Source organism: Bufo gargarizans, chromosome 5 (genome assembly GCF_014858855.1).
Source record: "Bufo gargarizans isolate SCDJY-AF-19 chromosome 5, ASM1485885v1, whole genome shotgun sequence".
Lineage (NCBI taxonomy): Eukaryota > Metazoa > Chordata > Amphibia > Anura > Bufonidae > Bufo > Bufo gargarizans.
The window spans coordinates 42,679,841-42,707,563 of record NC_058084.1 but is presented as its reverse complement, the minus strand read 5'-3'; the positions used below and the strand labels follow the sequence as shown (position 1 = coordinate 42,707,563).

The 27,723-nt window shown below is 43.1% G+C and overlaps 1 protein-coding gene across 1 annotated transcript in view; it reads right to left on the bottom strand.

Annotated features, from left to right (window-relative positions):
• Window positions 1-27,723, bottom strand: part of CSMD3 (CUB and Sushi multiple domains 3) — a 1,090,172-nt gene that overhangs the window by 687,078 nt on the left and 375,371 nt on the right. Inside the window, exons 9-10 of the mRNA XM_044293228.1 lie at window positions 7,570-7,673; window positions 5,720-5,832 (exon numbers count right to left, since the gene is read on the bottom strand). Coding sequence (XP_044149163.1) covers window positions 5,720-5,832; window positions 7,570-7,673 — 217 coding nt within the window. The remainder of the gene's footprint in view (window positions 1-5,719; window positions 5,833-7,569; window positions 7,674-27,723) is intronic.

Below are 27,723 nucleotides of genomic sequence, written 5' to 3'. Positions count from 1 at the left end.
TTCTACCGAAATATGTCACTAAAGGTTTTACCACATATAACTGCAAAAGTGAACGCTGAATATATTTAGTTTTTCAACTGAAATAATAACTGCAGAAGTGAAATGCGTATATATTTTTCTTTTTGCACTGAAATAGGCCAGTAAACGCTTTTAGCAGAAATAAATGCACCAGTGAAGTGCAGACATTTTTTTCATTTTTTTACTGAAATAGGCCACTAAATGCTTTCAAAACATATAACCACCACCAACATGAACTGAGAATATATTTTTCTTTTTGTACTGAAATACAAAATAACACATATAACCACCGTACTGACTGACTGCTACCGCCGCTACTTCTGTGAATCCCTTAGTTACATAGTTACAAAGTTAATATGGTTGAAAAAAGACAAACGTCTGTCAAGTTCAACCAAGGCATAGGTGGGGATGCGACTCCCAAAAGGAATTGAGACTCAGATCTCTACATGTTTTCATAAACATTAATGTTTTTTACTTTTAAGAATTCGTCTAAACCTCTGCACCACTACTTCCTGTTATGGTAGGCTGCTGCAAAGCAGGTGGTCTGGCGCGGGTACATTTGGCTCCTGACCTCCCACTGCTGCCACCCTGCTGCTAACTGCCGACGTGAACTGAGAATATATTTTTCTTTTTGTACTGAAATAGGCCATTAAACGCTTTTAGCACCAGTGAAGTGAGTATATATTTTTATTTCTGCAATTAAATTGGCCACTAAACGCTTTTGCCACAAATAAGTGCACCAGTGAAGTGCGTATATTTTTTTCCATTTTGTACTGAAATAGGACACTGAACACTTTCACCACATATAACTGCAGAAGTGAAATGCGTATATATTTTTCTTTTTCCACTGATATAAGCCACGAAAGGCTTTTCAACATAGCACTTGAACCCCAATAACAAGAACAAATTGCTGGAATGCCAGAGATGTACAATGGCTATTTGGATCCCCAAATAATGTTTCCCTGCACTTGTAAATCACTTTTTTTTCACAATGGGGTTTTAATAGCACTGTCCCAAGCAACTTCAGATGTCTCTACCTGCACTAAGATGCTGTGAAATGATTCCTCCCTATACTTTCCCTGCACTTATAAATCTTTTTTTCAGGGTTTTTATTTTTTTCACATTTTTCCAATTGCTGTCCCTAGCGCCTTCTCATATCTGTCCCTGCACTCTGAATGCTGGAAAATGTCCGACTCTAAGATGGCCACAGTATTTATAGGGCTGTGACATCACAGGGCAGGCTGGCTGCTGATTGGCTACATGCATGCATGTCAATCTGGTAGATCCCACCTTCCCAGAGTTCCTGGCCCCATGTCCTCAGTCCTCACACGTGTAGCCGCCATTTTAGGAAAAATTGCTATTTGTTACAAGTATGAGGAAATACGCATTCGTTGCGAAACAAATTTTTCCTGAAATTCGGATCGAATTCCACTTCGTCAGCTTTGATTCGCTCATCTCTAGTAACAGTGTAGTGTCGTTTTTACTCTATAAGACACACTTTCTTCTCCCCAGAGTTGGGTGGAAAATTATAGTGCATCTTATAAAGTTAATACTAATGAGCATTTCCATTATGGAAGTGCTCATTTTTACACAGGAGGTGCAGGGAGCAGTGAGTGTATCACTGCTAGCACTGGTATTACTCACCCCTTCCTGATCTTTTGCCGGTGACCCACTGCTCTGTGTTCTGACAGTGTACAGCGTCAGGATGTAGTGCACATAAGTGTGCACTATGGCCTGGCTCTGTGTGACTTAATTTTACAGTGCAGAGCTGCAGGAATGCTCTGGATCTCCTGAGTGAAGGCTTTGCCCGGAGCAGTAGAGGTAAGTTTGTCTGATCTATGATCTTATGAAGAATATGGTTCTGATTTGGATGTCTGATGAAGATTGGAGATCTGATAAAGATTGAGGGTCTGGTCTGAAAGCTGATGAAGATTGGAGGGTCTGATCTGAGGTCTGATTAAAGATATTTTTTCCTTATTTTCCTCCTCTAAAACCTAAATCTAAAACCTCTCTGAGATGTGACTTATGGTCAGGTGTGTCTTAGATAAGGAAAAATACATTATATATTTTGACTTTTTTTCTTACTAATAATTATTTTATATGCTAATACTTGAATTGAAACATTGTTACAAACAGATTTATTACAAAAGAAGAGGGTTTTTCGATACCCTTGAAATGGTTAAATAGCGAAGCTACACACATTTATCACAGTTCATGGCTCTGTCAAAATCTAAAATACCAAACATGTTTATTGCTATAGCATTTATAAAAATTATAATATACTTATTCAATTCACATGAGGAGCAGTCCAGAGGTTATGTGCACTGACTGACAGCAGCATAGAGAATCTTTCAAGAGACATCTTTTGAATCTCAGTGTCAGTTCCTTCTGACCTTGAAACAAGTCATTTTGTCTCTCTCTTTCACAGGAATCAAAATGCCAAGTAAGCGTGATTGTGCAGGGAAAATATGCCTGAAATATTCTGTGCTGAATAAAAAGAGAGGTAAATGCTCTATATAACAAAATTACTAAACAGCTATAGCTACTGTAGGAAGGCGCAAGGGACCACCGTTGATGGAAGGTATGTGTCACCAAGGTTCCTGGCCTTGGTGGAGTAAAAGCCAGTTTTCATGTGTCAGCAGCAGTTGCTGTTTGACACCTTGCTAGTTAGTATAGCTGTAATAGCTGATCTGGGACAGCTCTTACTGGGAGTAGTCAAACTGTTGGGTGGGTGACTACTCCCCACGTTCCAGGCCGGGTCTTGACTGGCCTATATATAAAAAAAACTGCCAGCAGTGTCGGCTGCTGGTAATTACCTCTCTCTCTGACAGAGGCACTCTGGCAATTGCTGGATTGGGATCTGAGCGTGTGCTAGGCTGGAGGCCTGAGTTTGGCAGGTCTGCTCTGTCCTGAGCAATGCTGATCGGGTGTGAACTAACACCTAGGATAACAGGTGACTCTTTTGCTGTATGAACTGTCTAGGTGTGAACGAACACCAAAACTGCAAATGGACTGTCGTAATGTTTTGTTGCCATAAGTGTCTACCAGAGTGAATCCCCACACTACCGACATTGAAACCCTCTTAAAACTGTATGAGAGCTGATAAAATATAAATAAAAACAAAAAACCTTCTAGGTAATTGTTGATGAGGTAGAAATAGTTTCTTTTAAAAATGTTTTCCTTTCACCAAAAATTTTTTAATGGGTATTTGTACCCACATTTCATTTTGTAATCAACATTCTGTACTGATTAAGTTGATAATATGCATATTTATAATGGTTAGAGCTATGTTTTTTTTCTGATATAGTTCTTCAAATCCCCTGTAAAACCATTGAGACAAATTGCAAAATTCTCTCTGCTTGCAGCCACCAACAAAGGGAGCTAAGGAACTATGTCTGCATTGGAGTAATTAAGCTTCACGTAGTGGTGGCTGCAGATAGTCAGTGTTTGTTAAATGGAATCTGTCACCAATTATATGGTGTCCTAACTAAGGGCAGCATAAAAAAGTGACAGATCCATTTAGCAAAATGCTGGGTAACTTTCTTTAATTGACCCAGCCTTCTTACTAAAATCTTGTGCTAAATGGCTCCAGCGCATGCTGAACGGCTCTCGCCACCCTCCCGTTGCTGATTCAGTTTGAAAAAAAGATCAATCAGAGGCAGGTGGGTGGGGAGAGCCATGAGCTCATGAATATGGGGACTCGTTCGGCATGCGATAGAGCTGTTAAAAGTGAGACAGTTTAAACTGGAGACCGATTTCTTATAACCAAAGCAGAAGATTTGGAGTTATGTGTCAGAGAAGCCGGGTTTTAACCCTTATAAAAATATAATACAAAATAAATCAGCACCCAATGTTGGACCTGAAAAGAACATGATATTAGAATGTGGATGTTCACTTTAAATGTGACAGAATTTCAGAGGTGAGCAGTAGCAGGCATCCGAGGAGAAGGCTTTTAATCAGGAGGTATTCTATAAGCTTGATCTGCAGATTTGCAAATTGATTCTTGAATTGACCAGAGTAAGTACACAATGCACAAATCACTTAGCTGAGCTTGTGATTCACTGTTGATGGAGCAGAGCAAGAAGTTTGCAAACTGATTCCCCTTTTATATTCTAAAGGTAGATTGCATTAATCAGCAACTCGGATAGATCAATTCTTTTCTTTCAGAGTTATGCAAGTGAGGAAACAATAACAGGAATGAACTGATATTTTAACGTAAACTGCTAAAAGTATGGGACATTCAACAAGCTGCAGATTTGACAGCGGATAGACACACCACCGACAGATGAAGTAAGGGAGAAATTGTGTAGCTATTGGTAGGCAGTGGTGGACTGACCATAGACCCTACAGGGAAATTTCCCAGTGTGCCATTGCTCAAGGGGCCGCCCAAGCCCTTCTCTTGGCTGCCAGTCAGGTACATAAAAATCTCTCAGCATTATTTAATGTAGAAGCACTTAGGTCTTTTCAACTTGGCCAGCGGCCGCAGGTGCATTCAACTGTATTGCCTTCCTCAAGAAGACAATATGGTTTCCTATTGTGACACACACGCCAATATTTTGTAATGCACTGTGATAGTTGATTCTGTTGGGGCAGTATTTTGGTCTGGTCTATGGTATTGCTGGCATACCTACTTTTGTTGTCCCTGCCTACATGTTTTGGCCCTGACTTATGTCAAGCTGGTCCCACCTACAACATGGTGAGACTTTTATGTTTTGTTCCATGGCCACTTTAAGTTCCCAGTCCACCTGTGTTGGATGGTGTCAAGGTCTTAGTCTCACTGATGCCCAAAGGAGCAAAAAAGGTCCCTTTGTCACAAAACACCAGTATCATAAATGGCATATGACATGTGAGACCTTCATGAATTAGATAAACTTTTTCAAAAAGTGGTGCTACATCTATACATGTACAACAAGACTCACTTCTAATAGCTAGACAAAGAAATAAAAAGTTGTGTCCAATAAACATGACTGTGGGCAATAATCTTACCCCAGCACATACTCCTACAATCAGCATATGAGATGATGTTGAGAAAGACTAAAAAATAAGTATTGGTAGGCTTGTAGCTTTTTCACTGTGGGACATCATTTTACATAATATTTGGCTTGAAGCGTAACTATATTACATGTTAATCAACTATAAAGTCACAATGGCAGATCAGACATCAAAAAGTTTGCTCTACACTTTTATTAATTAAAGGATATCTCTAAAAACCCAGGCTACAAGTAGAATTACTATAAACACAGCATCAGGAATTTTCATTTTTTTTGTTATTTGTCTTAAAGTTCTAGTGTCGATCCATCATTGAATACCAGAAGAACAAAATTAAACAGCATCTGGATATTAGTTCTTCTTTCCCACACCTTGTGGTAGGAAAGTAATGATATCTAATTCCACAACAAAATGGAAGCTCTAGTGCTTGTAACATTTTGGGACCCATATGGCTACACTCTCAGGTTTCTGAGTGCAGTTTTGGAAACCAAAACTAGGAGTGAGTTAAAGTATCTGTTATACCATTTATGGTCCACTCCAGATATTGCCTTTCATTATTAAGAAACCTGACTGTGGCCATATTCTAAAAGTGGAAACTTTTTGAATTTTTTACATGCATTAAAACTGAGGATTGGGAAGCCGATACTTCCATTTAACTTTAAATACTTTAAATTTAGTTTAGATGTTCATCTATGAGTTTATTTCATCTTACCTTTGTAGTTCACCTTAAATCCAATTGATCCAATGCTGTCATCGGTTTGTAGATGTAACCACATCTGATTATTCATGCTCACAATAAGGTCTGGAACAAAACTCCCAGATAATCTATAGTAAAATTTTAAAAAAATTAATAAAATAGTTATTGCATCAAATCTGCACTACAATAAGTATGTGACACTCTTTTTCAGATTTACTCAGTGACCAAAATGTATAACATCTTGGGTCTGGGTGTGGTTTTCTAAATAAACCTAAAAAGGTCAGCTTGAACTATAATGACCACTTCAGCAAATTAATGGCTGTGCTGGTCATATTTGTGTCAACAAATCACTACTGGACAAGAAAGAAGAGAGTGGCGGAGGAGCAGGCGGCAACAGACCAAGAACAACATGGAATCTGTGATTATCAATCTATCTATCTGTTTATCTATCTATGTATCCAAATTACAACTTGAAAAGCAGTTTTGCATATATGTTTACCTTAAACACTCATTTAACTACATTTTGAAGAAATTATCTATTATCTTATTTTTTCTTAGATATTACTGTCAGAGATGGGTCTCTGAATTGTTGGGGAATGGGCATCATAAAGCAGGGCAATATAGGGGGTTTTCCCTTTATCAAATTTCACATTTCAGTTAATAATCTGGTGGCCTGAACCTCTCTCTATTCCTGCAGCCCGGACCTGTTTCTCCTCCTATGACTGCTGACAGCGGGCCTGGCCACCAGCATTGCATGTGTTCTCCTGCTGCAGGCCTCAGTCTCAGTCTATCTCTAAGGTATAAACGCAAGCTCTCCTTGGCCCTTGAAGGGCCAACATACATACAACCCTAGTTCTCCGCAGCCAATGGCTGGACACTGGTAGTTAAGGCACATTTTCCTAGGGGAGGGTGCCTGAGCTGTAGGTATTCTAGCTTGCTAATCCTAGTGAAGCTGTGCTTTTCTGTTTTCCCATGCATAAAATATGACCTCCCGTCCTGACTACTGTCTGTTTACTGTATTGACCCTTAGCTACCTGTCCTGATCACAGACTTGTTTCTCAGATATGCATGAACCCTGCCTAGTACTGTCTGTTACCTCGGTGCTTTGCACCATTGTCTATGACCGTCATGGGTCAGCTGCCAATTACATCAAGACTATTACAAGAGGTAGCAGCCTGGTGGCTCCCCTGCAGCAAACCCCTGTATAGGGGTTAAAGGGTGAAAACAATGGGACTGCCAGGATAATGCCCTTAGGTCTAGCCCAAAGTCAAAGTGGTTAGTTGACGCAGTGGTTCCACACCTAATGTCTATTACATGTGTAAGCCCTTGCAAAAATATAACATTGTATTATTAATTGAAAGAACTAAAAAATCTCTTTTGTATCTGGATGTTACTCTTACATATTTGCTCTTGTGCCCTTTGGTGTTCTTTTTATTTTTTCTTAGAACGTCTATCCAATGTATCCAGTACTGGTTATACATGCCCATTAGGGCATGTGGAGTTCCCTGCCTGTGTCTGTGTCAGCCAAGATACTGTGTGCTAGAAGTGGGTACTTCTCACCACACTAAACTAGACATTTTGATAGGGAATCAAAGAGCACCATTGGGCACTATAACTAGTATACATTATTACAGACATATAAGCACATCCAATTTTGTGCAATCTTTAATAATATTTAATCATGGGAAAGCTGTTTTATGGAAAAACCATAATATCTTGCCAAACTAAAAATTTAATAAATGTTTCATGTTAAACTGGACCCTGACATGCTTTTGAACATATTTTCATGAACATAAAAAATAATTGGGAAAAAATTTAAAGCTATGCATATAAAATTATGAACCACAACTAAAATAGACACTTACTGGTGTAAAACGGTCTTTGGGTCACCAACTTCTCCTCCATCACCGATGGTCAGAGTATCATAGCCTATTTCAAGATCAAATTCTTCAAAATTTATTTGAATAACCTAGAAAATAGAAAAAAAGTGTATGATTCCAGTTTGGTAACACTTATATAATGCAAAACACAGAATGACATGACAAAATATAAAAGTAAAATTTGAAGAAATATAACAGAGTATCGAGAATACATGGCTATAGTCAAATGGTTTAATATTGTTCCTAAAATTCCTGTTTGTTAGTCGGACCTAAATCTTACAGAAGTTCCTTTTTTACTGCTGTGTTTATTGGGGAAATATAAAATCTAAATAATGATGATCAAAGGCAGTGGAATGAGGCGGCACCATGTGGACAAAGCTGCCTGACTTCTAAACGAATCTTAAATATTGTTTAGTGTACAATAATATCATAGTCACAGGGATTTTCAAGAAAACAGAAACGCAAGGAAAAAATTATGGCTGTTTGGACCATTTTATGCTAGTACTAGTACAAATAGAGGGGCCCCCAAAGGGGGGGGGGGGGTGTTATTATATTAAAACATAACTTTTAATGTGGTCTAAATATGACAGAATAATATGACTCACTATTATACACAAACATACACATATTGAGGGGCCAAAATAATGGTACCCTGGTTGCTGGTAGAGAAAACAAATCTGCTCCACCTACCAGACCCTTGTAGATCCACATTCTATTGTCTCCCCAAAGTCTACAATGGGACATCCCCTACATACCTAAAACTGCGCATGCACCCCCAGTGGCGCACTGTCTCTAGCCCAAACTGCGTATTCATATATATATATATATTTATATATATATATATATATATATATATCCTAAACTGCGCATCGTTTTATTGAATACTGTCCATGGAGTGCTAGGATTGCGCATTGCTTCCATTATGAATGCATACCTTAAATTGTGCATCTTTCTATTGAATATTGTCCATGGAGAACTAGGATTGCACATTGCTCGTATTATGTATGCATCACTTATGGCCTGTTGTCTCCTCCCCTGCATCAAATGCCATTAGCCCGTTACGGCAATGTATCTTAATTTTTTTCCATGGAGATACATACACTTTGTATCCCACGTGATTGCCGGTCTGCCTGGATGGCTGGGCAATCTTTTGTTCCGCCTCTCCACACTGCCTCCAGTACCGCCCCTCCCACGTGACCTCGTCGCCGGCTGTTGATGTCATGCACTGCGTCCGCGTTGGATCTCGGGCGCGAGGCTTGTGCCTGGGTGACGCGCGCCTGATGTGCGGGCCACGTGTTTGGGAGACTCGCGGTGCTCCTTCCTGGCGTTGCATTCCGATGACGTATGTGGAGAGGGGGCGTGACAAAGGAAAGGCACAACGATTTAAAGTCCACTTCTCAGGTACACAACTGCGGCTGGTTGATATTGTTGTTTTCCACAACCATAGGGGATCCACTAGATACTGGATCACTGTATCCCCCTGACTGTCCAGCATAGGACCACCCTTCCTCTGCAATACCTCATCCCACCACCTTGGGATAGCGGACATAAGCTTCTTTGCTTTTTCCAGTGTTTTTCCAGGCTACACACCTGCGGTTATTTATCCGTCTTTTTCCATCTTCTGTATTTACTCCCCTGAAGAGTCGACACGGACAGAAACGTGCCACGTCGGGAGGACCTTGGAAGTATTTTTTCACTGGCAAGATTTTTTTAGACTCAGGGATCAGGTCCAAGATAGGGGCAGGTATCCGGACGGGTCGCCCCTTTCGGGGCGGGTGCTCTGTATAGGTAGGTAGAAGTAAAATAGCTCTCTCTCCAATTGGTAGGGCTATACAGGGCAAGTCCTGCATCTACTATACAGAAACAAAGCAAGATCGCAACTTCCCGTGTGGAATACATCCATCGCATTCACGAATACCCCCCCTGACTGATCCCATTGTCTACAATGGTCTGGTAAGACTGCGCACACCTTTCACTAGGTGGAGCAGATTTGTTTTCTCTACCAGCAACCAGGGTACCATTATTTTGGCCCCTCAATGTATGTATGTTTGTGTATTATAGTGAGTCATATTATTCTGTCATCTTTAGACCACATTAAAAGTTATGTTTTAATATAATCACCCCCCCCCCCCTTTGGGGGCCCCTCTTTTGCCTATTTACCATTGGAGTGCTAGCAAAGCCTGAACAGATTTAGAGCTTTGATTCATATTTCTACTAGTACAAATACACATACAAAGCCCCAGGTTTAGGCACAGGGTAATCATTGTGGCTTTTGGTTCATTTACATGCAGTTTAACCCTTGGTAATCAGCTAATAACTAGGGTGTGCCCATGCCACTCTGTGCCACCGCTTTTTAATTGACAGGACAAGGCAAGCTGACTATGCAGGAACATGACCCTGCCAATCAAGAAGGAGGGGAGGAGCTGGCAGAGAAAGCAGGAGGAGCAAGGGTGCACAGAGTGGTTTTGACATGCCTTTAGTGCACTCAACTGCTCATTTGTATATTAATTAAAGGTACTGAAGAATGAATCAATAGATCTCCAAATTTCTAAAAAATTTGATTTGGCCATTTTCAGAAAAGATTCAATTCGATCTGTATTTATTTGTGGCAAATCGCCTTAAAAACCGCTATGTCCTGGCTTCAGAGAGACTTATAGTGGTAAAGAAAACTGTGCCTTGCAGTAACATGCATAGGGAGTCTGCTGTGGTAGTGAAACAATACTGTGAGTCAGTATGACATGCAGATGACAGGCGTTGCTCTTAGAATCACTTCACACTTCACTTATTTGGTCAGTTAAGGGGCCCAAACTGACCAAATAACTCAAGTGCGAACTCAGCCTTATAGGTCGATGTTAGCGACAGGTATAAAGAACCGTGCAGAGGCCCAAGATCCTACTATAACATGAAAGAGCGCACTCCTTTTGCACCATTGTCAGCTGATTCCACATAGATGTTTACAGAACCTGTTCTATTAAACACTTTTACAAGTAGATCCCCCTGGGAGAGTAGAGAGGGTGTCAGCAGTAAGTTTGTGTTGACGTCACTGATTATTTTGCCCTTCCTCTGATCCGTCAGAACTATAACCCCCAAAAACAGATCCTGTCTGTTGAGCATCTGTCTTCACTTGGTCAGCATTTGGTTAGTAATCCTTCAGTATTGCTAAATCCCCCAAAAAACAGGAGTGGATCCAAAACATAGATGAGATGTTAATGGAATATTTGCATGTCTTCTGTGTTTTGTACCCACTCCTGCTTTTGGCTACCAAATCATAAGCCAATTCTGATGCAAAATAGAGAACATGTCATACAGGCCTTACAGCTGATACACAGACAGGATCCGTTGTACGTCTCATTTTTCCTTCCTTCTGACAGATCAGAAGAAGGTTCAAATAAATGATGATGTAAAACAGGCCAAAATGGCAAAATAGTGGCCCAGTCAAAGAGTGGGGAGGGTGGGAACAGCATGAGAAATCCACAGAGTGGCCCAATGACATGGTGGTGAAGAGGCAGCATGAGTAGACCACAGAGTAGTGATGTTGCAGCAGCATGAGGAGACCACTGACTCCTGGCCCCTGCCGCACTAAACACCCGCTCTGATACCACACTACTGGACGGGCAGGACAGCTTTTCCAGGGCAAACTCAGGACAGTTGCGGCCACAAATCCAGTTTGGCTGCCCAGCAGTTTGCCTGCCCAGTACTCCAGCGGATCTTTAATGTGGGGTGGCAGGGTGCTGTCCAAGTATGCCACCACCTGCTGGTTCAGGTCCTGCTCCAGGTCTAGCTGCTGCTGCTGGTGAGTAGTTTCTTCACTAGGTGGGTTAAGAAAGCTGCTCATCATCAAACCTAGACTCAAGCTGCTGCTCTCGGAGCTGGTATTGCTCCTAACCCCACACCCCGCCACAGCAGCCATGGCAGTGGAACAAGAGCGCACAGTAGTGTTGATCGTGAATATTCTAATTGCAAATTTTTATTGCGAATATTGGCACTTCGAGAATTTGCAAAGATGTAGAATATAGTGCTATATATTCGTAATCGCGAATATTCTAAAAAAAATAATAATTCAGCAGTAACCTCCCTTCTTGCTTGTGGGACAATAAGAAGGCTGCAATGTCTTTGTCTGAGCTTAGCAACATCCCTAGCAAGCAATAGGAAAGTTGCCTACCCTTTTACTAACTCCCCATTAGCCATTTTCTTTTCTTTTTTTTCAGTTCTGAGAGAGAGAACAGTGACATTGCTGTGCTCTGTGATTTTATCTGGATCCTATTCCATATCCAATTACATTAGATAGTTAGCTCATATATATAATACAGATAGTTAGTGGGAGATAGTCAGTGTAGGTTAGATAGTGATATACAGGGTGGGCCATTTATATGGATACACCTTAATAAAATGGGAATAGTTGGTGATATTAACTTCCTGTTTGTGGCACATTAGTATATGTGAGGGGGGAAACTTTTCAAGACGGGTGGTGACCATGGCGGCCATTTTGAAGTCGGCCATTTTGAATCCAACTTTTGTTTTTTCTATAGGAAGAGGGTCATGTGACATATCAAACTTATTGGGAATTTCACAAGAAAAACAATGGTGTGCTTGGTTTTAACATAACTTTATTCTTTCATGAGTTATTTACAAGTTTCTGACCACTTATAAAATGTGTTCAATGTGCTGCCCATTGTGTTGGATTGTCAATGCAACCCTCTTCTCCCACTCTTCACACACTGATGATGTGTTTCCCTCTTTATGCACTGAAGCTGGCATGTTCCCTGAGTTTTTCCAGCAAGATGGTGCACCAACACATTATGGGTGTCAGGTCTGAGCATTCCTAGATGAACAGTTTCCTGGAAAATGGATTGGTCGTCGTGGGCCAGTTGAATGGCCCCCAAGGTCTCCCGATCTGACCCCCTTAGACTTTTATCTTTGGGGTCATCTGAAGGCAATTGTCTATGCTGTGAAGATACGAGATGTGTAGCACCTGAAACTACGGATACTGGAAGCCTGTGCTAGCATTTCTCCTGCGGTGTTGCTATCAGTGTGTGAAGAGTGGGAGAAGAGGGTTGCATTGACAATCCAACACAATGGGCAGCACATTAAACACATTTTATAAGTGGTCAGAAACTTGTGAATAACTCATGAAAGAATAAAGTTACGTTAAAACCAAGCACACCATTGATTTTATTGTGAAATTCCCAACAAGTTTGATGTGTCACATGACCCTCATCCTATTGAAAAAACAAAAGTTGGATTCAAAATGGCCGAATTCAAAATGGCCGCCATGGTCACCACCCATCTGGAAAAGTTTCCCCCCTCACATATACTAATGTGCCACAAACAGGAAGTAAATATCACCAACCATTCCCATTTTATTAAGGTGTATCCATATAAATGGCCCACACTGTAGTATAGCTGGTTCCAGTGCAGGGTGTTAGGTAGTGTGATAGGAATTACTGTTTCTCTGCTGTCCATACATACATGCTACAGACATGGTGCTGTGTTTTCACAACAATACTCAGTGCACCAATCAGAAATATTTACTCAGACCTGATAAAATTTGAAGTTGCATTTATTGAGCTATAAATATGTGTATCATTAGTGACTATTTGCACAATTGCGAAAATAATGACTGGAGATCACAAATTCTAGAATTTGAAAATTTATTGCAAATATTCTGCAAAAAATTTGTGAAAACGAATATTGCCTATGCCACTCATCACTAGCTCAGAGGGCCCCCCTGGTCAGACCTGCGAGAGGATAGACAATTGTGCAGTGGCCAACTGACTACATAGGATGTCTCTATAGTAGTTCAGTTTGCCCTTCCTCTTAGCAGGTGTAAAGAAAGCCCCCATTTAGGATCGGTAGCGAGGGTTCAACAAGGTGGAGAGCCAGAAGTCATGCCCCTGCTGAATGGTGACAATTCGGCTGTCACTACCCAAGCAAGTGAGCATGCAGAGGGCCATTTGCACAAGTGGCTCGGAGGGACTCCCTGCCTCCATCTCTACTGCATACTGCCACGGTGTGCCTGGGTCATCTGCCTCGTCTTCCTCATCTCCCTCTTGCTCCTCCAGCTGCTCCTGATCCTCCTCTCCTGTTACCTATGTAGAAAAAACATCAATTTTGCTACACATTGCTTGCGCTCCAATGTCCTCCTCCTCCTCCCCCAGATAAGCCCCCACAGGGCTCACGTGGCATGAGATGTAGGCTCCATGTCTCCAGTCCCCTGACCAACCAGTTTTACCAGCTTCTGTACCAGGACCTGAAGCAGTGGAATGAAGTTGTTCATCCCGTAGTCCTGGGGACTGAAAGAATAATGTGGCACTCTCAAAAGGCCTGAGCAAACGGCAGGTGTCACGCATGAGCTGCCACTGGCTGACATCGAAGTTACACAGGGGACTACTCCTGTCCATTTGGATCATAAAGAAATAGTTTATGGTTTTTCTCTGTTTGTATAGTCGGTCCAACATATAGAGGCTGGAATATCAATGGGTGGAAACGTCGCATATTAGCCTATGTTGGGGGATGCCGTTCTGCCGTTGCAGCTCAAGGAGGGTGTGCTTGGCTGTGTACGAGTGGTTGAAGTGCATGCAATGTTTACTGGACATTTTTAGTATGTCTTGCAGATGGGTGGAATATTTCAGGAACCACTTGACAACCAGATTAAACACGTGCGCCATGCATCTAGGCAAACAAGGTGTAAAACAGCATGACACCACTGTTACCTGCACATGTGGAGCACTGTGAATTGTTCCTGCAGTGAAGGCTGAGGACACGGTGGTGGCTGAGGAGGAAGCGGCAGATATTGTTGCAGGACCAACGGTGTGACAACTTGGAGGCGGCGTCTTCTGATGTGGCTGGGCAGGAACCACATTAAACCAATGGGCCGTAAAGGACATGCATTGTCCCTGACCGTAGTTACAGCTCTACATGTTGGTTGCTGCCTGGCACATTAGTAGACACTGACAGGCTCAAGGACTGGCCCACCTTCTGTTCTACATATTTGTGCAGGGCTGGTACTGCCTTTTTGGCAAAGAAATGACCGCTTGGGACTCTCCACCTCGGCTTGGCACAATCCATCATTTGCCTGAAAGGTGCAGAATTCACCACTTGGAAAGGGAGGGACTGCAGTACCAGCAACTTGGCCAGGAGCACACTCAGCTTCTGCACCGTTGGATGAGTGCACACATACTATTGTCTTTTGGCAATCGCTTCGGTGATCGATTGCTGATGGAATGACTGACTAGGAGGAGGAGAAGCAGGAGCCTCAGGAACAGCAGATGATGGAAAGGACAGACAGCTCCCATCGGCTGAGGTGGTGGAGCCTTGACTGCCTGAAATCGGGTGCGTGCCACTGGGTGATACAGCGGTTGCTGCGGCAGGCTGGACAACCACATTGGAGCCACAGTTTTCTCAGGCCACTTTGTGGTCAAGCTGCATATGTTGACGCAGGGCCACGGTGCTAACCCTGGCAACGTTTCACCTTCTGCCCACAGATTTGACAAATGGCCATGTTCACCTTCCCCGGCAGCTTAGCAAAAAACTGCCACACAGCCGAGTAGGTGATTTTACCCTCTACACTCAGCACTGACTGACTGCTATGGCCGCTGCCTCTGTGAACCCCTGCACCACTACTTTCCGGGCAGGTAGGCTCCAGCGAAGTGGGTGGTCTACTCAGGGCACGTTTGGCTCCTGACCTCACAATGCTGCCACCCTGCTGGCTCCTGGCCATGCTACCAACTTGCGATCGGCTACATCATCATTGAGTACTGTCTGCATGTCACTGATATCCTCCTCAATGGTCTCTGAGCCAGGAGCCTGACCGCTCGCAACACCAGCTCCCGTGCCACTCTCCTCATCACTATTTGCCAGACTACCAGAGGCAGCAGCGGATATTTTCTTTATATCTTGGCTGGTCAGTAGCTGCTGATTGTCCTCTAGTAGCTCGTTCTCGCTGTATCGTGGAGCTAAGCCCACAGCATAAAAAACTTGTCTGGCTGAGGAAACAAAAAAGGACAGAGGCAGGTTGAGGACAGGTGAGGGCACAGGGCCTGCTGCCAGGCCATGCCAACTAAGCGTTGCATCTGATGAACCCACCAACTCTTGACTGGGGGTGTCTGATGTCACTTGGGACGAAGTGGATGACCAAATCAACCATTCAAGCACCCCTGGGTTGCTGGTCAAGACACGACCACTAGATGATACCGGGAGCTCAGTCCTTTCGAATTGACCCCAGCTGCAATGCCCCCTTAGGCTACTTTCACACTTGCGTTCAGAGCGGATCCGTCTCGGACGGATCCGCTCATATAATGCAGACGGTGGCTCCGTTCAGAACGGATCCGTCTGCATTATATTGTTAAAAAATTTCTAAGTGTGAAAGTAGCCTGAACGGATCCGTCCAGACTTTTACATTGAAAGTCAATGGGGGACGGATCCGTTTGAAGATTGAGCCATAGTGTGTCATCTTCAAACGGATCCGTCCCCATTGACTTACATTGTAAGTCTGGACGGATCCGCACGCCTCTGCACGGCCAGGCGGACACCTGAACGCTGCAAGCAGCGTTCAGGTGTCCGCCTGCTGAGCGGAGCGGAGGCTGAACGCTGCCAGACTGATGCATTCTGAGCGGATCCGTGTCCACTCAGAATGCATTAGTGCTGGACGGATGCGTTCGGGGCCGCTTGTGAGCCCCTTCAAACGGAGCTCACAAGCGGACACCCGAACGCTAGTGTGAAAGTAGCCTAACTCTGCTGCAACCTGTGCCTGCGCCAGAAACATTTAGGATTCTGCTTATCCCCTGTGCAGGGTCTGGCACTAGTGTTCATCGAGCATGCATTGTGATACTCTGCACATCGCGTGTTTGGCCGAGTACCGCGTGTGCTCGAGCGAGATGCTCGAGTGTCCTCCCCGCACAATTGTTGGCTTCTTTGCAGCCAATAAACGTGCAGGTAGGGACTACCACTCACTGTAATGCCGTAGCCATGTTGGTTACTGGCATTACAGTGATTGGCTGAAAAGCACCCGATGACAGGTGGTTCGGCTCAGTGTTAGTCAGGGAGAGCTGTGCTGTAGAAGGGACAGATAGTGTAGGGAATTGATTTAATTGAATTTTATTTTTTTGTTAGGCAGGGTTGGTGTTAGAGACCCAAAAGTCCTTTTAAGGACAATTGTTGTGTCGGGCAGCAATATATATTTTTAGCGCAACCTGCGCTAAATTGCGTGCTATTGTATAGACCAAAAAGTCCTTTTAAGGACTATTGTTGTATCTGGCAGCAATATATATTTTTTGTGCAGCCTGCGCTAAATTGCGTGCACCTGTGCTCTGTCAATTTTTTTCGCTGCTTGTGGCAGTGACATTACCTGCGCTACATCTCCAGTATAATGTTAGCGCATCCGATATATCAGTGACATTCAGTCTAATTTTTTCGCTGCTGGTGTTAGCGACATTACCTTTGCTACATCTCCTGTATAATGCTTGCCCATCCTAAATATCAGTGACATTCAGTTTAATTTTTTCACTGCTGGTAGCAGCGACATTACCTTGGCTACATCTCCAGTATAATGTTAGAGCATCCGAAATATCAGTGACATTTAGTATAATTTTTTCGCTGCTGCTGTCAGCAACATTGCCTGTGTTACATCTCCTGTATAACGTTTGCCCATCCTTAATATCAGTGACATTAAGTCTAATTTATTTGTGCATGCACTTACAAAACCTGCGCTACTGTACGTGTGACATACTTGCAAGCATATATACCATTTAATATGCGCAAGGCGAGCAGTAAGGGATGGGGAAGTGGTTGTGCTGCTGATGGTACACGCAGAGGCCATGGCCCTGTGCACGGTGAAACTGTGCCTACTGCCAGAGCACAAGAAACACACTCATACATGATACCTAGCTTCATGTACCAGTTTGCAGGCCGGTGCAGGACACCACTCTTGACGTCACACCAGTGCGACCAGGTGGTCGGTTGGATTGCAGCAGATAATGCTTCCAGTCGGTTAAGCACCACCCTGTCACCCACAATGTCCAGTCTTAGTAGCCAAAAGTCTGGTCAACAGAATTCTCGCCCTGATCCTCCTTCCTCCCACTATGGAGAGTTTTTGCAAACAAGTGATCCCAAACTCGGAAATTCCAAGGAGCTTTTTTCATCGCCATTGCTTAATTTGGGCCTCTCGCTAAGCCTGCTTGAAGAGAGACATAAGGAGATTTTGGGCCCTGATTCACAAACTCTTGAGCATCCACAGTCAGAAGAAGATGGCGGTTGGGAACGGAAATTAGTGTTTCACGAGGTGGATGATGATGATGAGACACAGTTGCCAATATGTGAGGTTCTTGTTAGGTCAACAAGTGAGGAGGATGACGAGAGTGAGGAAGTGGAAGAGGAGGTGGTGTACGATGAAATCACTGACCCAACCTGGGAAGGTGGCAAGCCGAGCAAGGACAGCAATACAGAGGGGGGGGATCTGCAACACCGCAACAGGCTGGAAGAGGCAGTGGGGTGGCAAAAGGGAGAAGGCGGGCCACACCAAACAGGCCTACAACTGTTCCCTGGACCACCCCTTTTGGAAAAAGGGGTAGGTGTTCCGTAGTCTGAGTTTTTTTTTTTAGGAAAGTGCGGACAATAAAAGAATTGTCATTTGCAACCTGTGCCGTACCAAAATGAGCAGGGGCGTGAACACTAGCAACCTCACCAGCATGATCAGCCACATGGCATCAAAGCACCCTTATAGGTGGGCCGAACGCCTGGGTCCACAATCATTGTCTGCGGGTCACACCACTGCCTCCTCTTCCCCTGACACATGGACAAGTGCTTGTGGCCAGGGACGCTACATTTCCCTGACGGCACAAAGGGTGAATGTTGTGGAGGCCGGAAGCGAGTCGTACCCTGGGATGGCACAGGTGCTACCGACGCCAAGGATTGCGGGCCCTACTTCAATCAGGATTTCCGCCAACACCTACATTAGTTGCTGCAAACCCCCTTCTCCTCCTCCACTTCTTCCTCCACTTCCATCTCTGAGTTGTCATCTTGCAGAACCTGTCAACCATCAGTCAGTAGCTGGAAACAATGTTGCACTGCAGTGGGGAATCGGCAACAGGCCGAACTTGTTTTCTTAGGTGACAAACAGCACAGCGCCGCAGAACTGTTGCAGGGGATAAGGGACCAGACTGAGCTGTGACTCTTGCCACTCAACCTACAGTGCTTGCAATTGACAGGTCACCGACTGCTGTGCGACGTGAGCACACGCTGGAACTCCACGTTCCACATGTTGGCCAGGCATTGTGAGCAGCAGAGGGCAGTAGTGGAATACCAGGTGCAACATGGTCATCGCCTTTCCAGTCAGCTGCTGCTCTTCACAAGCAAAGAGTGGGCATGGATATCTGACCCATGTGAGGTTTTACGCAACTTTGAGCAATCAACACAGATGGTGAGCGGCGATGCCGCTATTATCAGTGTAACCATCCCACTTCTGTGTCTACTCAAACGCTCGCTGCTCACAATGAAGGCGGACGCTTTGCATGTGGAAGAGGTGGAAATGGGGGAAGACAGTGCACAGGGTGATAGCCAGACCACCCTCATTTCGTCTTCTCAGAGCGAATTGAATGAGGAGGAGGAGCAGGAGACAGTTGCATCCGCTACAGAGGGTAGTACCCATAGCAGGTTTATTCCATAATTTCAGAGTGGATGGGCATAAGAGGATGAAGAGAATGAGGAGATTGAGAGTCATCCTCCTGATAAGGACAGTGAACTCTTGTCTCTTGGGACTCTGGAACACATGGCTGACTTTATTTTATGCTGCCTTTCCCGTGACCCTTGCGTTGTACGCATTTTGGCCACACCGATTACCGGTTGTTTATGCTTCTTGACCCCTGCTACAAAGAGAACTTCTCTTCTCTCATTCCAGTGGTGGCGAGGACTAGCAAAATGGTGAAATACCAGAAGGTCCTTGTGGAAACATTTCTCCAAAAATTTCCAGCTGACAATGCTGGCTGCAGAGTACGTAGTTTCTTGGGCAACCGAGGAGGGGAGGGGAACACACAGCAGTTCCAACAGAGGCAGGGCAACACTCTCCAAGGCCTGGGACAGTTTCATGACACTCTGCCAGCACCCTCACACTGATGCGCGACCTACTGTCACAAGGAGGGAAACATTTTGGAAGATGGTGAAGAAGTACATAGCAGACCGTGTCTGCATCCTTAATCATCCCTTTGTGTCTTACAACTATTGGGAAGAGGAGTGGGCCAAAATCCCCATCCCCACTTTTTTCCCCACTAATACACGCCAAAAAAGGCTGTAATTTTGTCACTTCACCACACAACGGCTAAAAAGCCATTTTTTCCCCGCTAATACACCACAAAGAAGGCTTTAGAACATATAACTGCACCCCTCAACGGCAAATACCGGTAAGCCCTTTTATTTCCACTAAAACACCCCAAAAAAGGCTATCATTTTGTCACTTCACCGCACAAAGGCTAATAAAGTCCTTTTTTTCCCCTCTAATACACCTGAAAAAAGGCTTCAGAACATATAACTGCACCGCTGAACGGCTAATGACACTTTTTTTCCCCACTAATACACCCAAAAAAGGCTTTAGAACATATAACTGCACAGCTAAACGGCAAATAAACCCTTTTTTCCACTAATACACCCCAAAAAAGGCTTTATAACATATAACTGCACCGCTAAATGGCTAATAAGATTAATAAGACTTTTTTTTTCCACTAACACACCCCAAAAAAGGCTGTAATTTTGTAACTTCACCACACAACTGCTAACAAGCCATTTTTTCCCACTAATACACCACAAAAAAGGCTTTAGTACATGTAACTGCACCACTAAACTGCAAATAAGCCCTTTTTTTATTTACACACCAAAAAATAGGCTTCAGAACATATAACTGCACCACCGAACGACTAATAAGACATTTTGTTCCACTAATACACCCCAAAAAAGCTGTAATTTTGTCACTTCACTGCACAACGGCAAATAAGCCCTTTTTTCCCCACTAATGCTTTGCAAAAAATTGCTTTAAAACACATAACTGCACCGCTGAACAGCTAAAAATACTATTTTTCCACTAATACATCCCAAAAATGCTTTAGAACTTATAACAGCACAGCACAAGGGCAAATTAGACATACAAATATTTCCTAGTAATACACCATGTTAACGGCTGTATCACACAGCACTTGCACCCCAATAACAAGAAAGGTTTTCTGGAATTAGAGAGGTATCCTCTATTGCAAACCAGAAATGGTTTGGGGTGAGCTGGACCGCAGAGTGAAGGCAAAAGGGCCAACAAGTGCTAAGCATCTCTGGGAACTCCTTCAAGACCATTGTTGAAAGACCATTTCAGGTGACTACCTCTTGAAGCTCATAAAGAGAATGCCAAGAGTGTGCAAAGCAGTAATCAAAGCAAAAGGTGGCTACTTTGAAGAACCTAGAATATGACATATTTTCAGTTGTTTCACACTTTTTTGTCATGTATATAATTCCACATGTGTTAATTCATAGTTGTGATGCCTTCAGTGTGAATCTACAATTTTCATAGTCATGAAAATAAAGAAAACTCTTTGAATGAGAAGGTGTGTCCAAACTTTTGGTCTGTACTGTATATATATATATATATAAATATATATATATATATATATATATATATATATATGTATGTGTTAGAGATGAGCGAATCGAAGTTCATTAAGTGGAATTGTGTCCGAATTTCAGGAAAAATTTGATTCACATTGAATCCGAATTTCCTCACGCTTCGTGGTAACAAATCACATTTTTTTCCTAAAATGGCTGCTGCACATGTTAGGACGTGAAAAAAAGAACTCTGGGAACGAGTGATCACCCACAATGCCATGCATGCAGCCAATCAGCCATTTCCCAGTGTACTTAGTGCAGGGATAGACGTCAGAAGTTGCTAGGGACAGTGCTAGGAAAGAGTTGTTTACTTTTATTTTTCTAAATAGAAGTTGAGGGAAAGAGCATTAGAAGTGTAGGGAAAGGATAGGGAAATGAGAACAGGGTCCAATAGGGGAATGTACAGCCTGGTTAATAGGAACAATCCTATTACACCTTGCTGCAATGACTGGGGATCCAAATTGCCTATATACTGCTGCTTTTAGGTTTGCAATAGATAATACCTCTGTAATAGCAGCAAACTGTTTTTTTTTTATTGGGGTGCAAGTGCTGTGTGATACAGCCAATAACAGGGTGTATTATTAGGAAATATTTGTATGTCTTATTAGCCCTTGTGCTGTGCAGTTATATGTTCTAAATCCTTTTTTGGCCTGTATTAGTGGAATAAAAGGGCTTAAGTGTCATTCAGTCGTACAGTTATGTTCTAAGGTCTTCTTTGTCGTGTATTAGGGGCAAAAAAAAATATTATTTGCCGTTCAGTGGTGCAGTTATATGTTCCAAAGCCTTTTTTTGGCGTGCATAAGTAGGAAAAAAAGGGTTTATTAGCCATTGTGTGGGAAAGTGAGAAAATTACAGCTCTTTTTGTCGTGTATTAGGGGGGAAAAAAGTATTATTTGCCTTTCAGCGGTGCAGTTATATGTTCTAAAGCTTTTTTGGCCGTTCAGCGGTGCAGTTATATGTTCTACAGATTTTTTGGCGTGTATTAGGAAAATAAAAGTATTATTTGCCATTGTGTGGTAAAGTGAGAAAATTATAGCCCTTTTTGATGTGTATTTGTGACAAAAAAATAAATATTATTTGTCGTTCAGTGGTGCAGTTATATGTTCTAAAGCCTTTTTTTGCAGTTATTAGTGGGAAAAAAGGGCTTAATAGCCGTTGTGTGATGAAGTTAGAAAATTACCGCCCTTTTTGGTGTGTATTAGTGGCAAAAAAAGTATTATTTGCCGTTCAACTGTGCAGTTATATGTTCAAAAGCCTTTTTTGTTGTGTATTAGTGGCAAAAAAAAGTATTTGCCATTCAGCTGTGCAGTTATATATTCTGAAGCCTTTTTTGGCGTGTATTAGTTGCAAAAAAAGTATTATTTACCGTTCAGCGGTGCAGTTAAATGTTCTAAAGCTTTTTTGGCAATTCAGAGGGGCAGTTATATGTTCTAAACCTTTTTTGATGTGTATGAGGGGCAAAAAAAAGTATTATTTGCCGTTGTGGGGTGAAGTGAGAAAATTACAGCCCTTTTTGGCGTGTATTAGTGTGACAAAAAGATATTTGCCGTTGTGTGGTGAAGCGATAAAATTACAGCCCTTTTTGGCGTGTAATAGTAGCAAAATAAAAGTATTATTTGCCATTTAGCGGTGCAGTTATATATTCTAAAGCTTTATTGGCCGTTCAGCGGTACAGTTATATGTTATAAAGCTTTTTTGCTGTGTATCAGTGGCAAAAAATTGCCATTGTTTGGTGAATTGAGAAAATGATAGCCCTTTTTGGCATGTATTAGTGGCAAAAAAGTATTATTTGCTGTTCAGTGGTGCAGTTATTTGTTCTAAAGCCTTTTATGCTGTGTATTAGTGGCAAAAAAAAGTATTATTTGCAGTTTAGGGGTACAGTTCTATGTTCTAAAGCTTTTTTGGGTAGTTCAGCGGTGCAGTTATATGTTCTAAAGCTTTTTGGGTGCGTATTAGTGGCAAAAAAAGTAATACTGTATTTGCCGTTGTGTGGTGAAGTGAGAAAAATTATAACCTTTTTTGGTGTGTATTAGTGTAAAAAGAAAGTATTATTTGTCGTTCAGCTGAGCAGTTCTATGTTCTAAAGCCTTTTTTGCCATGTATTAGTGGCAAAAAAAGTGTTATTTGACATTTAGTGGTGAAATTATATGTTTTAAAGGCTTTTTGCTGTGCATTAGTGGCAAAAAAATGATTATTTGCCGTTCAGCGGTGCAGTTATATGTTATAAAGCCTATTTTGGTATGTATAACTGGGAAAGAAATAGCTTATTAGCCATTGTGTGGTGAAATGAGAAAATTACAGCCCTTTTTGAAATGTATTTGCCGTTCAGCGGTGCAGTTATACAGTATGTTCTAAAGCTTTTTTGGAGTGTATTAGTGGCAAAAAAAGTATTATTTGCAGTTGTGTGGTGAAGTGAGAAAATTACAGCCATTTTTGGCGTATATCAGTGGTAAAAAAACATCAGACACCCCCAGCCAAGAGTCGGTGGGTTCATAAGACGCAACCCTTAGTTGGCATGGCCTGGAGCAGGCCCTGTGCCCTCACCTGTCCTAAACCTTTTATGTTCTATCAGCCAGAGAAGTATTATATGCAGTTGGCTCAGCTCCACTATACAGCGAGGACGAGCTACTAGAGGACAGTCAGCAGCTACTGCTTAGCCAAGATCTGGAGGAGACATTCGCTGGTATGCTGGCAAGTAGTGAAGAGGAGAGTGGCATGGGAGCTGGTGTTGCGAGTGGTCAGGCTCCTGGCTCAGAGATTGTTGAAGAGGACATCAGTGACGTGCAGACTGTACTCGATGATGATGTAGCTGATCGCAATTGGGAGCCGGGTGACAAAGAGCCTTCATCATCATCGGGAGAAGAGTGTGGCAGCTTGCACGTGAGGAAACAGCGGAGCCAGCAAGTTTTTTGTTAAGCCTCCAGAGGAGGTGAAATAGCAATTTTCTGAGTCTGTGGGCAGAAGGTGAAGCATGGCCAGGGTGCCAATGTAGACACCATGGCCCTGCATCAACATATGCAGGGTCACCATAAAGTGGCCTGGGAAAATAGTGGCTCCAATGTGGTCGTCCAGCCTGCCGCAGCAACCGCTGCATCACCCAGTGGCAAGCACCTGATTTCAGGCAGTCAAGGCTCCACCACCTCAGCCGAAGGGAGCTGTCTGTCTTCCCATCATCTACCGGTCCTGAGGCTCCTGCTCCTCCTCCTTGTCAGTCATTCCGTCTGCAATCAATCACCAAAGCAATTGCTAAGAGATAACAGTATGAGTGCACTCAACAGTATGCCTGCACTCATCCATTGGCGCAGAAGCTAAATATGCTCCTGGCCAAATTGCTGGTACCGCAGTTCCTCCCTTTCCAAGTGTTGCACTCTGCACCATTCAGAGAACTGATGGCTTGATGGCTTGTGCCAAGCCGAGCTGGAGAGTCCCAAGTCGTGATTTCTTTGCCAAAAGTTTGCAGTACCAGCCCTGCACAAATATGTAGAACAGAAGGTGGGCCAGTACTTGAGCCTGTCGGTGTCTGCCAATGTGCACGGCAGCACCAACGTGTGGAGTTGTAACTATGGTCAGAGACAATTCATGTACTTTACAGACCACTGGGTGAATGTAGTTCTTGCCCAGCCACACCAGCAACTTGGCCAGATGATGCCACATCCGCCTCCACGTTGGTCCGGGGACAATATATCGGCCTCTGCCTCCCCATCCACAACCGTGTCCCCAGCCTCCACTGCAGGGACAATTCACAGTGCTCCTCCAGCATACAGCATGTGCAGGGCACGGTGGTGTCACGCTTTTTTACACCTCGTTTTCCTGAGAGAACGGCGTCACACATGGGAGGAACTGCTCCGTGTCATTCATTCTAAAATAGAATCCTGGCTTTCTCCAGGACATCTCACAATTGGAATCATGGTGACCGACAATGGGAAGAACATGGTGTTGGCGCTGCATCAAGAAAGGTGGCACATGTGTTCAATCTGGTTGTCAAGCGGTTCCTGAAGTCTTCCACCCATCTGCAAGACATCCTAAAAATGGCCAGGAAACTTGTACACCACCAAGCACAACCTCCTTGAGCTGCAGCAGCAGAATGACGTCCCCCAACCATAGGCTAATATGCGACGTTTCCACCTGTTGGAATTCCACCCTCTATATGTTGTACCGACTATACGAACAGAGAAAGGCCAAAAATGTGTCCAAGTGGACAAGAGTACTCCCCTGTGTAACTTCGATGCCAGCCAGTGGCAGCTCATGGGTGACACCTGCCGTTTGCTCAGGCCCTTTGAGGATGCCACATTATGTGTCAGTCGCCAGGACTACGGGATGAACAACGTCATTCCACTGTTTCACATCCTGGAACAGATGCTGGAAAATCTGGCTGGTCAGGGGACTGGAGACATGGCACCTATATCTCAGAGCCACATGAGCCCTGTGGCGCTAACATCAACCTGTAAGGCTGCGTTCACACTTGAGTTATTTGGTCAGTAACTGCCCAAATAAATGAAGTGTGTAGTGATTCTAATAGTGACACCTGTCATGTGCGTGTCATACAGACTCACAGTATTGTTTCACTACCACAGCAGACTCCCTATGCATGTTACTGCAAGGCACAATGCTCCATACAGGCTCTCTGCAGCCAGTAAATAGCTGTTTTTAACGCGATTTGCCCCAAATAAATTCGAATTACATTTTTTAGATATTTGCTTATCGCTAGTATGTGTGCATGTTCGCTAAAGGAATCAGCACTTTTCAATCACAACATTTTGCACAGCCACCTCCTGTAATAAACTATGTTTTGAGTGGAAATTTTCACCTCGCGATTTCCAATTATTTGCCACAAAATACGTTTAGTAAGCTAACGACCAAACTATAGGAGCCATTGTCTGTTGGCTGTTGTGGCAGTTAGCCTGGATATTCATAAGGTTGCATATAGCAACCAATCACAGCTCAGCTTCTATTGTGCTACAGGTAATTCATAATAGCTCTGATTGGTTTCTATAGGCAACGAAGAACATTATTATTATAAGACACCTTATGAGCGAGTTAATATGATTTTGATATATATGATGTGAAATGCTTCTATTACTTTACTTTTTGATTTTTTATAATATAATTTCTGTCTTTGGGGGGCAGGGCACTGTGGAGGTCACTGTTAAAGGGGTGGGCACTGTGTCAGTCACTGTTAATGGGGCAGGCACTGTGGAGGTCTCTGTCAAGGGGGCAAGGACTAGTGGACTGTAACCTATGGTCAATGTTAAGGGGCGGACCCCTTTGGAGGTTACTGTCAAGGGGGTGGTGTCCTGTGGAACTCACTGTTAAAGGGGCAGGTTGCTGTGAAGGTCAAAGTAAAGAAGGCTGACTGCTGTGGAGGTCCCATTTTAAGGAGGCAAGGGACTGAGGGGGAGTCAGTGTTAAGGGGTGAGGGGCTGTGGAGGTCACTGTTGTGGGGGATACAAACATTAAATTAAATAGATGAAATATACCCGTGCGAAGCTGGGTCTTCCAACTAGTGTGTATATATATATATATATATATATATATTACTGCCGCTAAATTTTCTAGACATTTCTGATTAGCTGGTAGAAATGACCAATTTCAATAACTCTAAGCACTAATGATACATGAGTACAATCAATTGCACCAAGAAAATCTGGAATCTGAGCAATATTGTAAAAATCATGTTTAATTTCAGCCTTACTGCAAGGCTCAGTGGGGAATTTAATGAGCACTTTTTAATACCTGCTTTAATATCAAATAAAATGCTGAAAGCAATGTACTAAAAAATAATTCTGCCAGAAAGTCTTCTATTTTTCCTGCTCTGGGATTTTAAGCACTTACAATAATCACAGAATTTGTACTTTAAACCCCTTTTTACAATGATTGTGCTTTGGGCGCCAGAATAATGTTTATAAAGGTACACATGGGTGACATCTAATCCCATACTGTCCATGGCAATAAAATGAATATGCGGCCTATTTAAGCCCTCTATTGGAACGGGGCCAACCATTGAATAATTCTAACGGTTCATCCTCAATCTATAAAAATGCTTGCCTACTTTTAATAGTATTGTAATTAGAGATGAGTGAATTGATTTGAAACTAATTTAATTTGACCCACATGTTTTAAAAATTCAAGTTTCATCCAAATCTGAATTTTTGATGATTTGAGTTGGGCAAATTTTGTGGAGAGATAGAGAAATTTATATGTAAAACATTTTAGAAAGTTAGAGATTCCTATGAGATCTCAGAGTGTCTTCCACAAATTTCCCAGTCAATTTTGTGCCTTACATCTGGTGGCATATGAGGCAGAGCTTGCCAACAGCTCATTTGCATCCTTTCTTCCCAGAATTCCAGAGGAGCGTGTATGCCTATAAGTCTCCTCGCACCGATTAAGGCGGTCTCCGTAAGGAGAAATTGTACCCCCCAAATCCTGACCTAGGCCTCTCACCCAGTTAAGCCAATACTCTCTGCTCTGCACTGATGAGGAGAAATCACCCCAAAATAGCTATCTGCA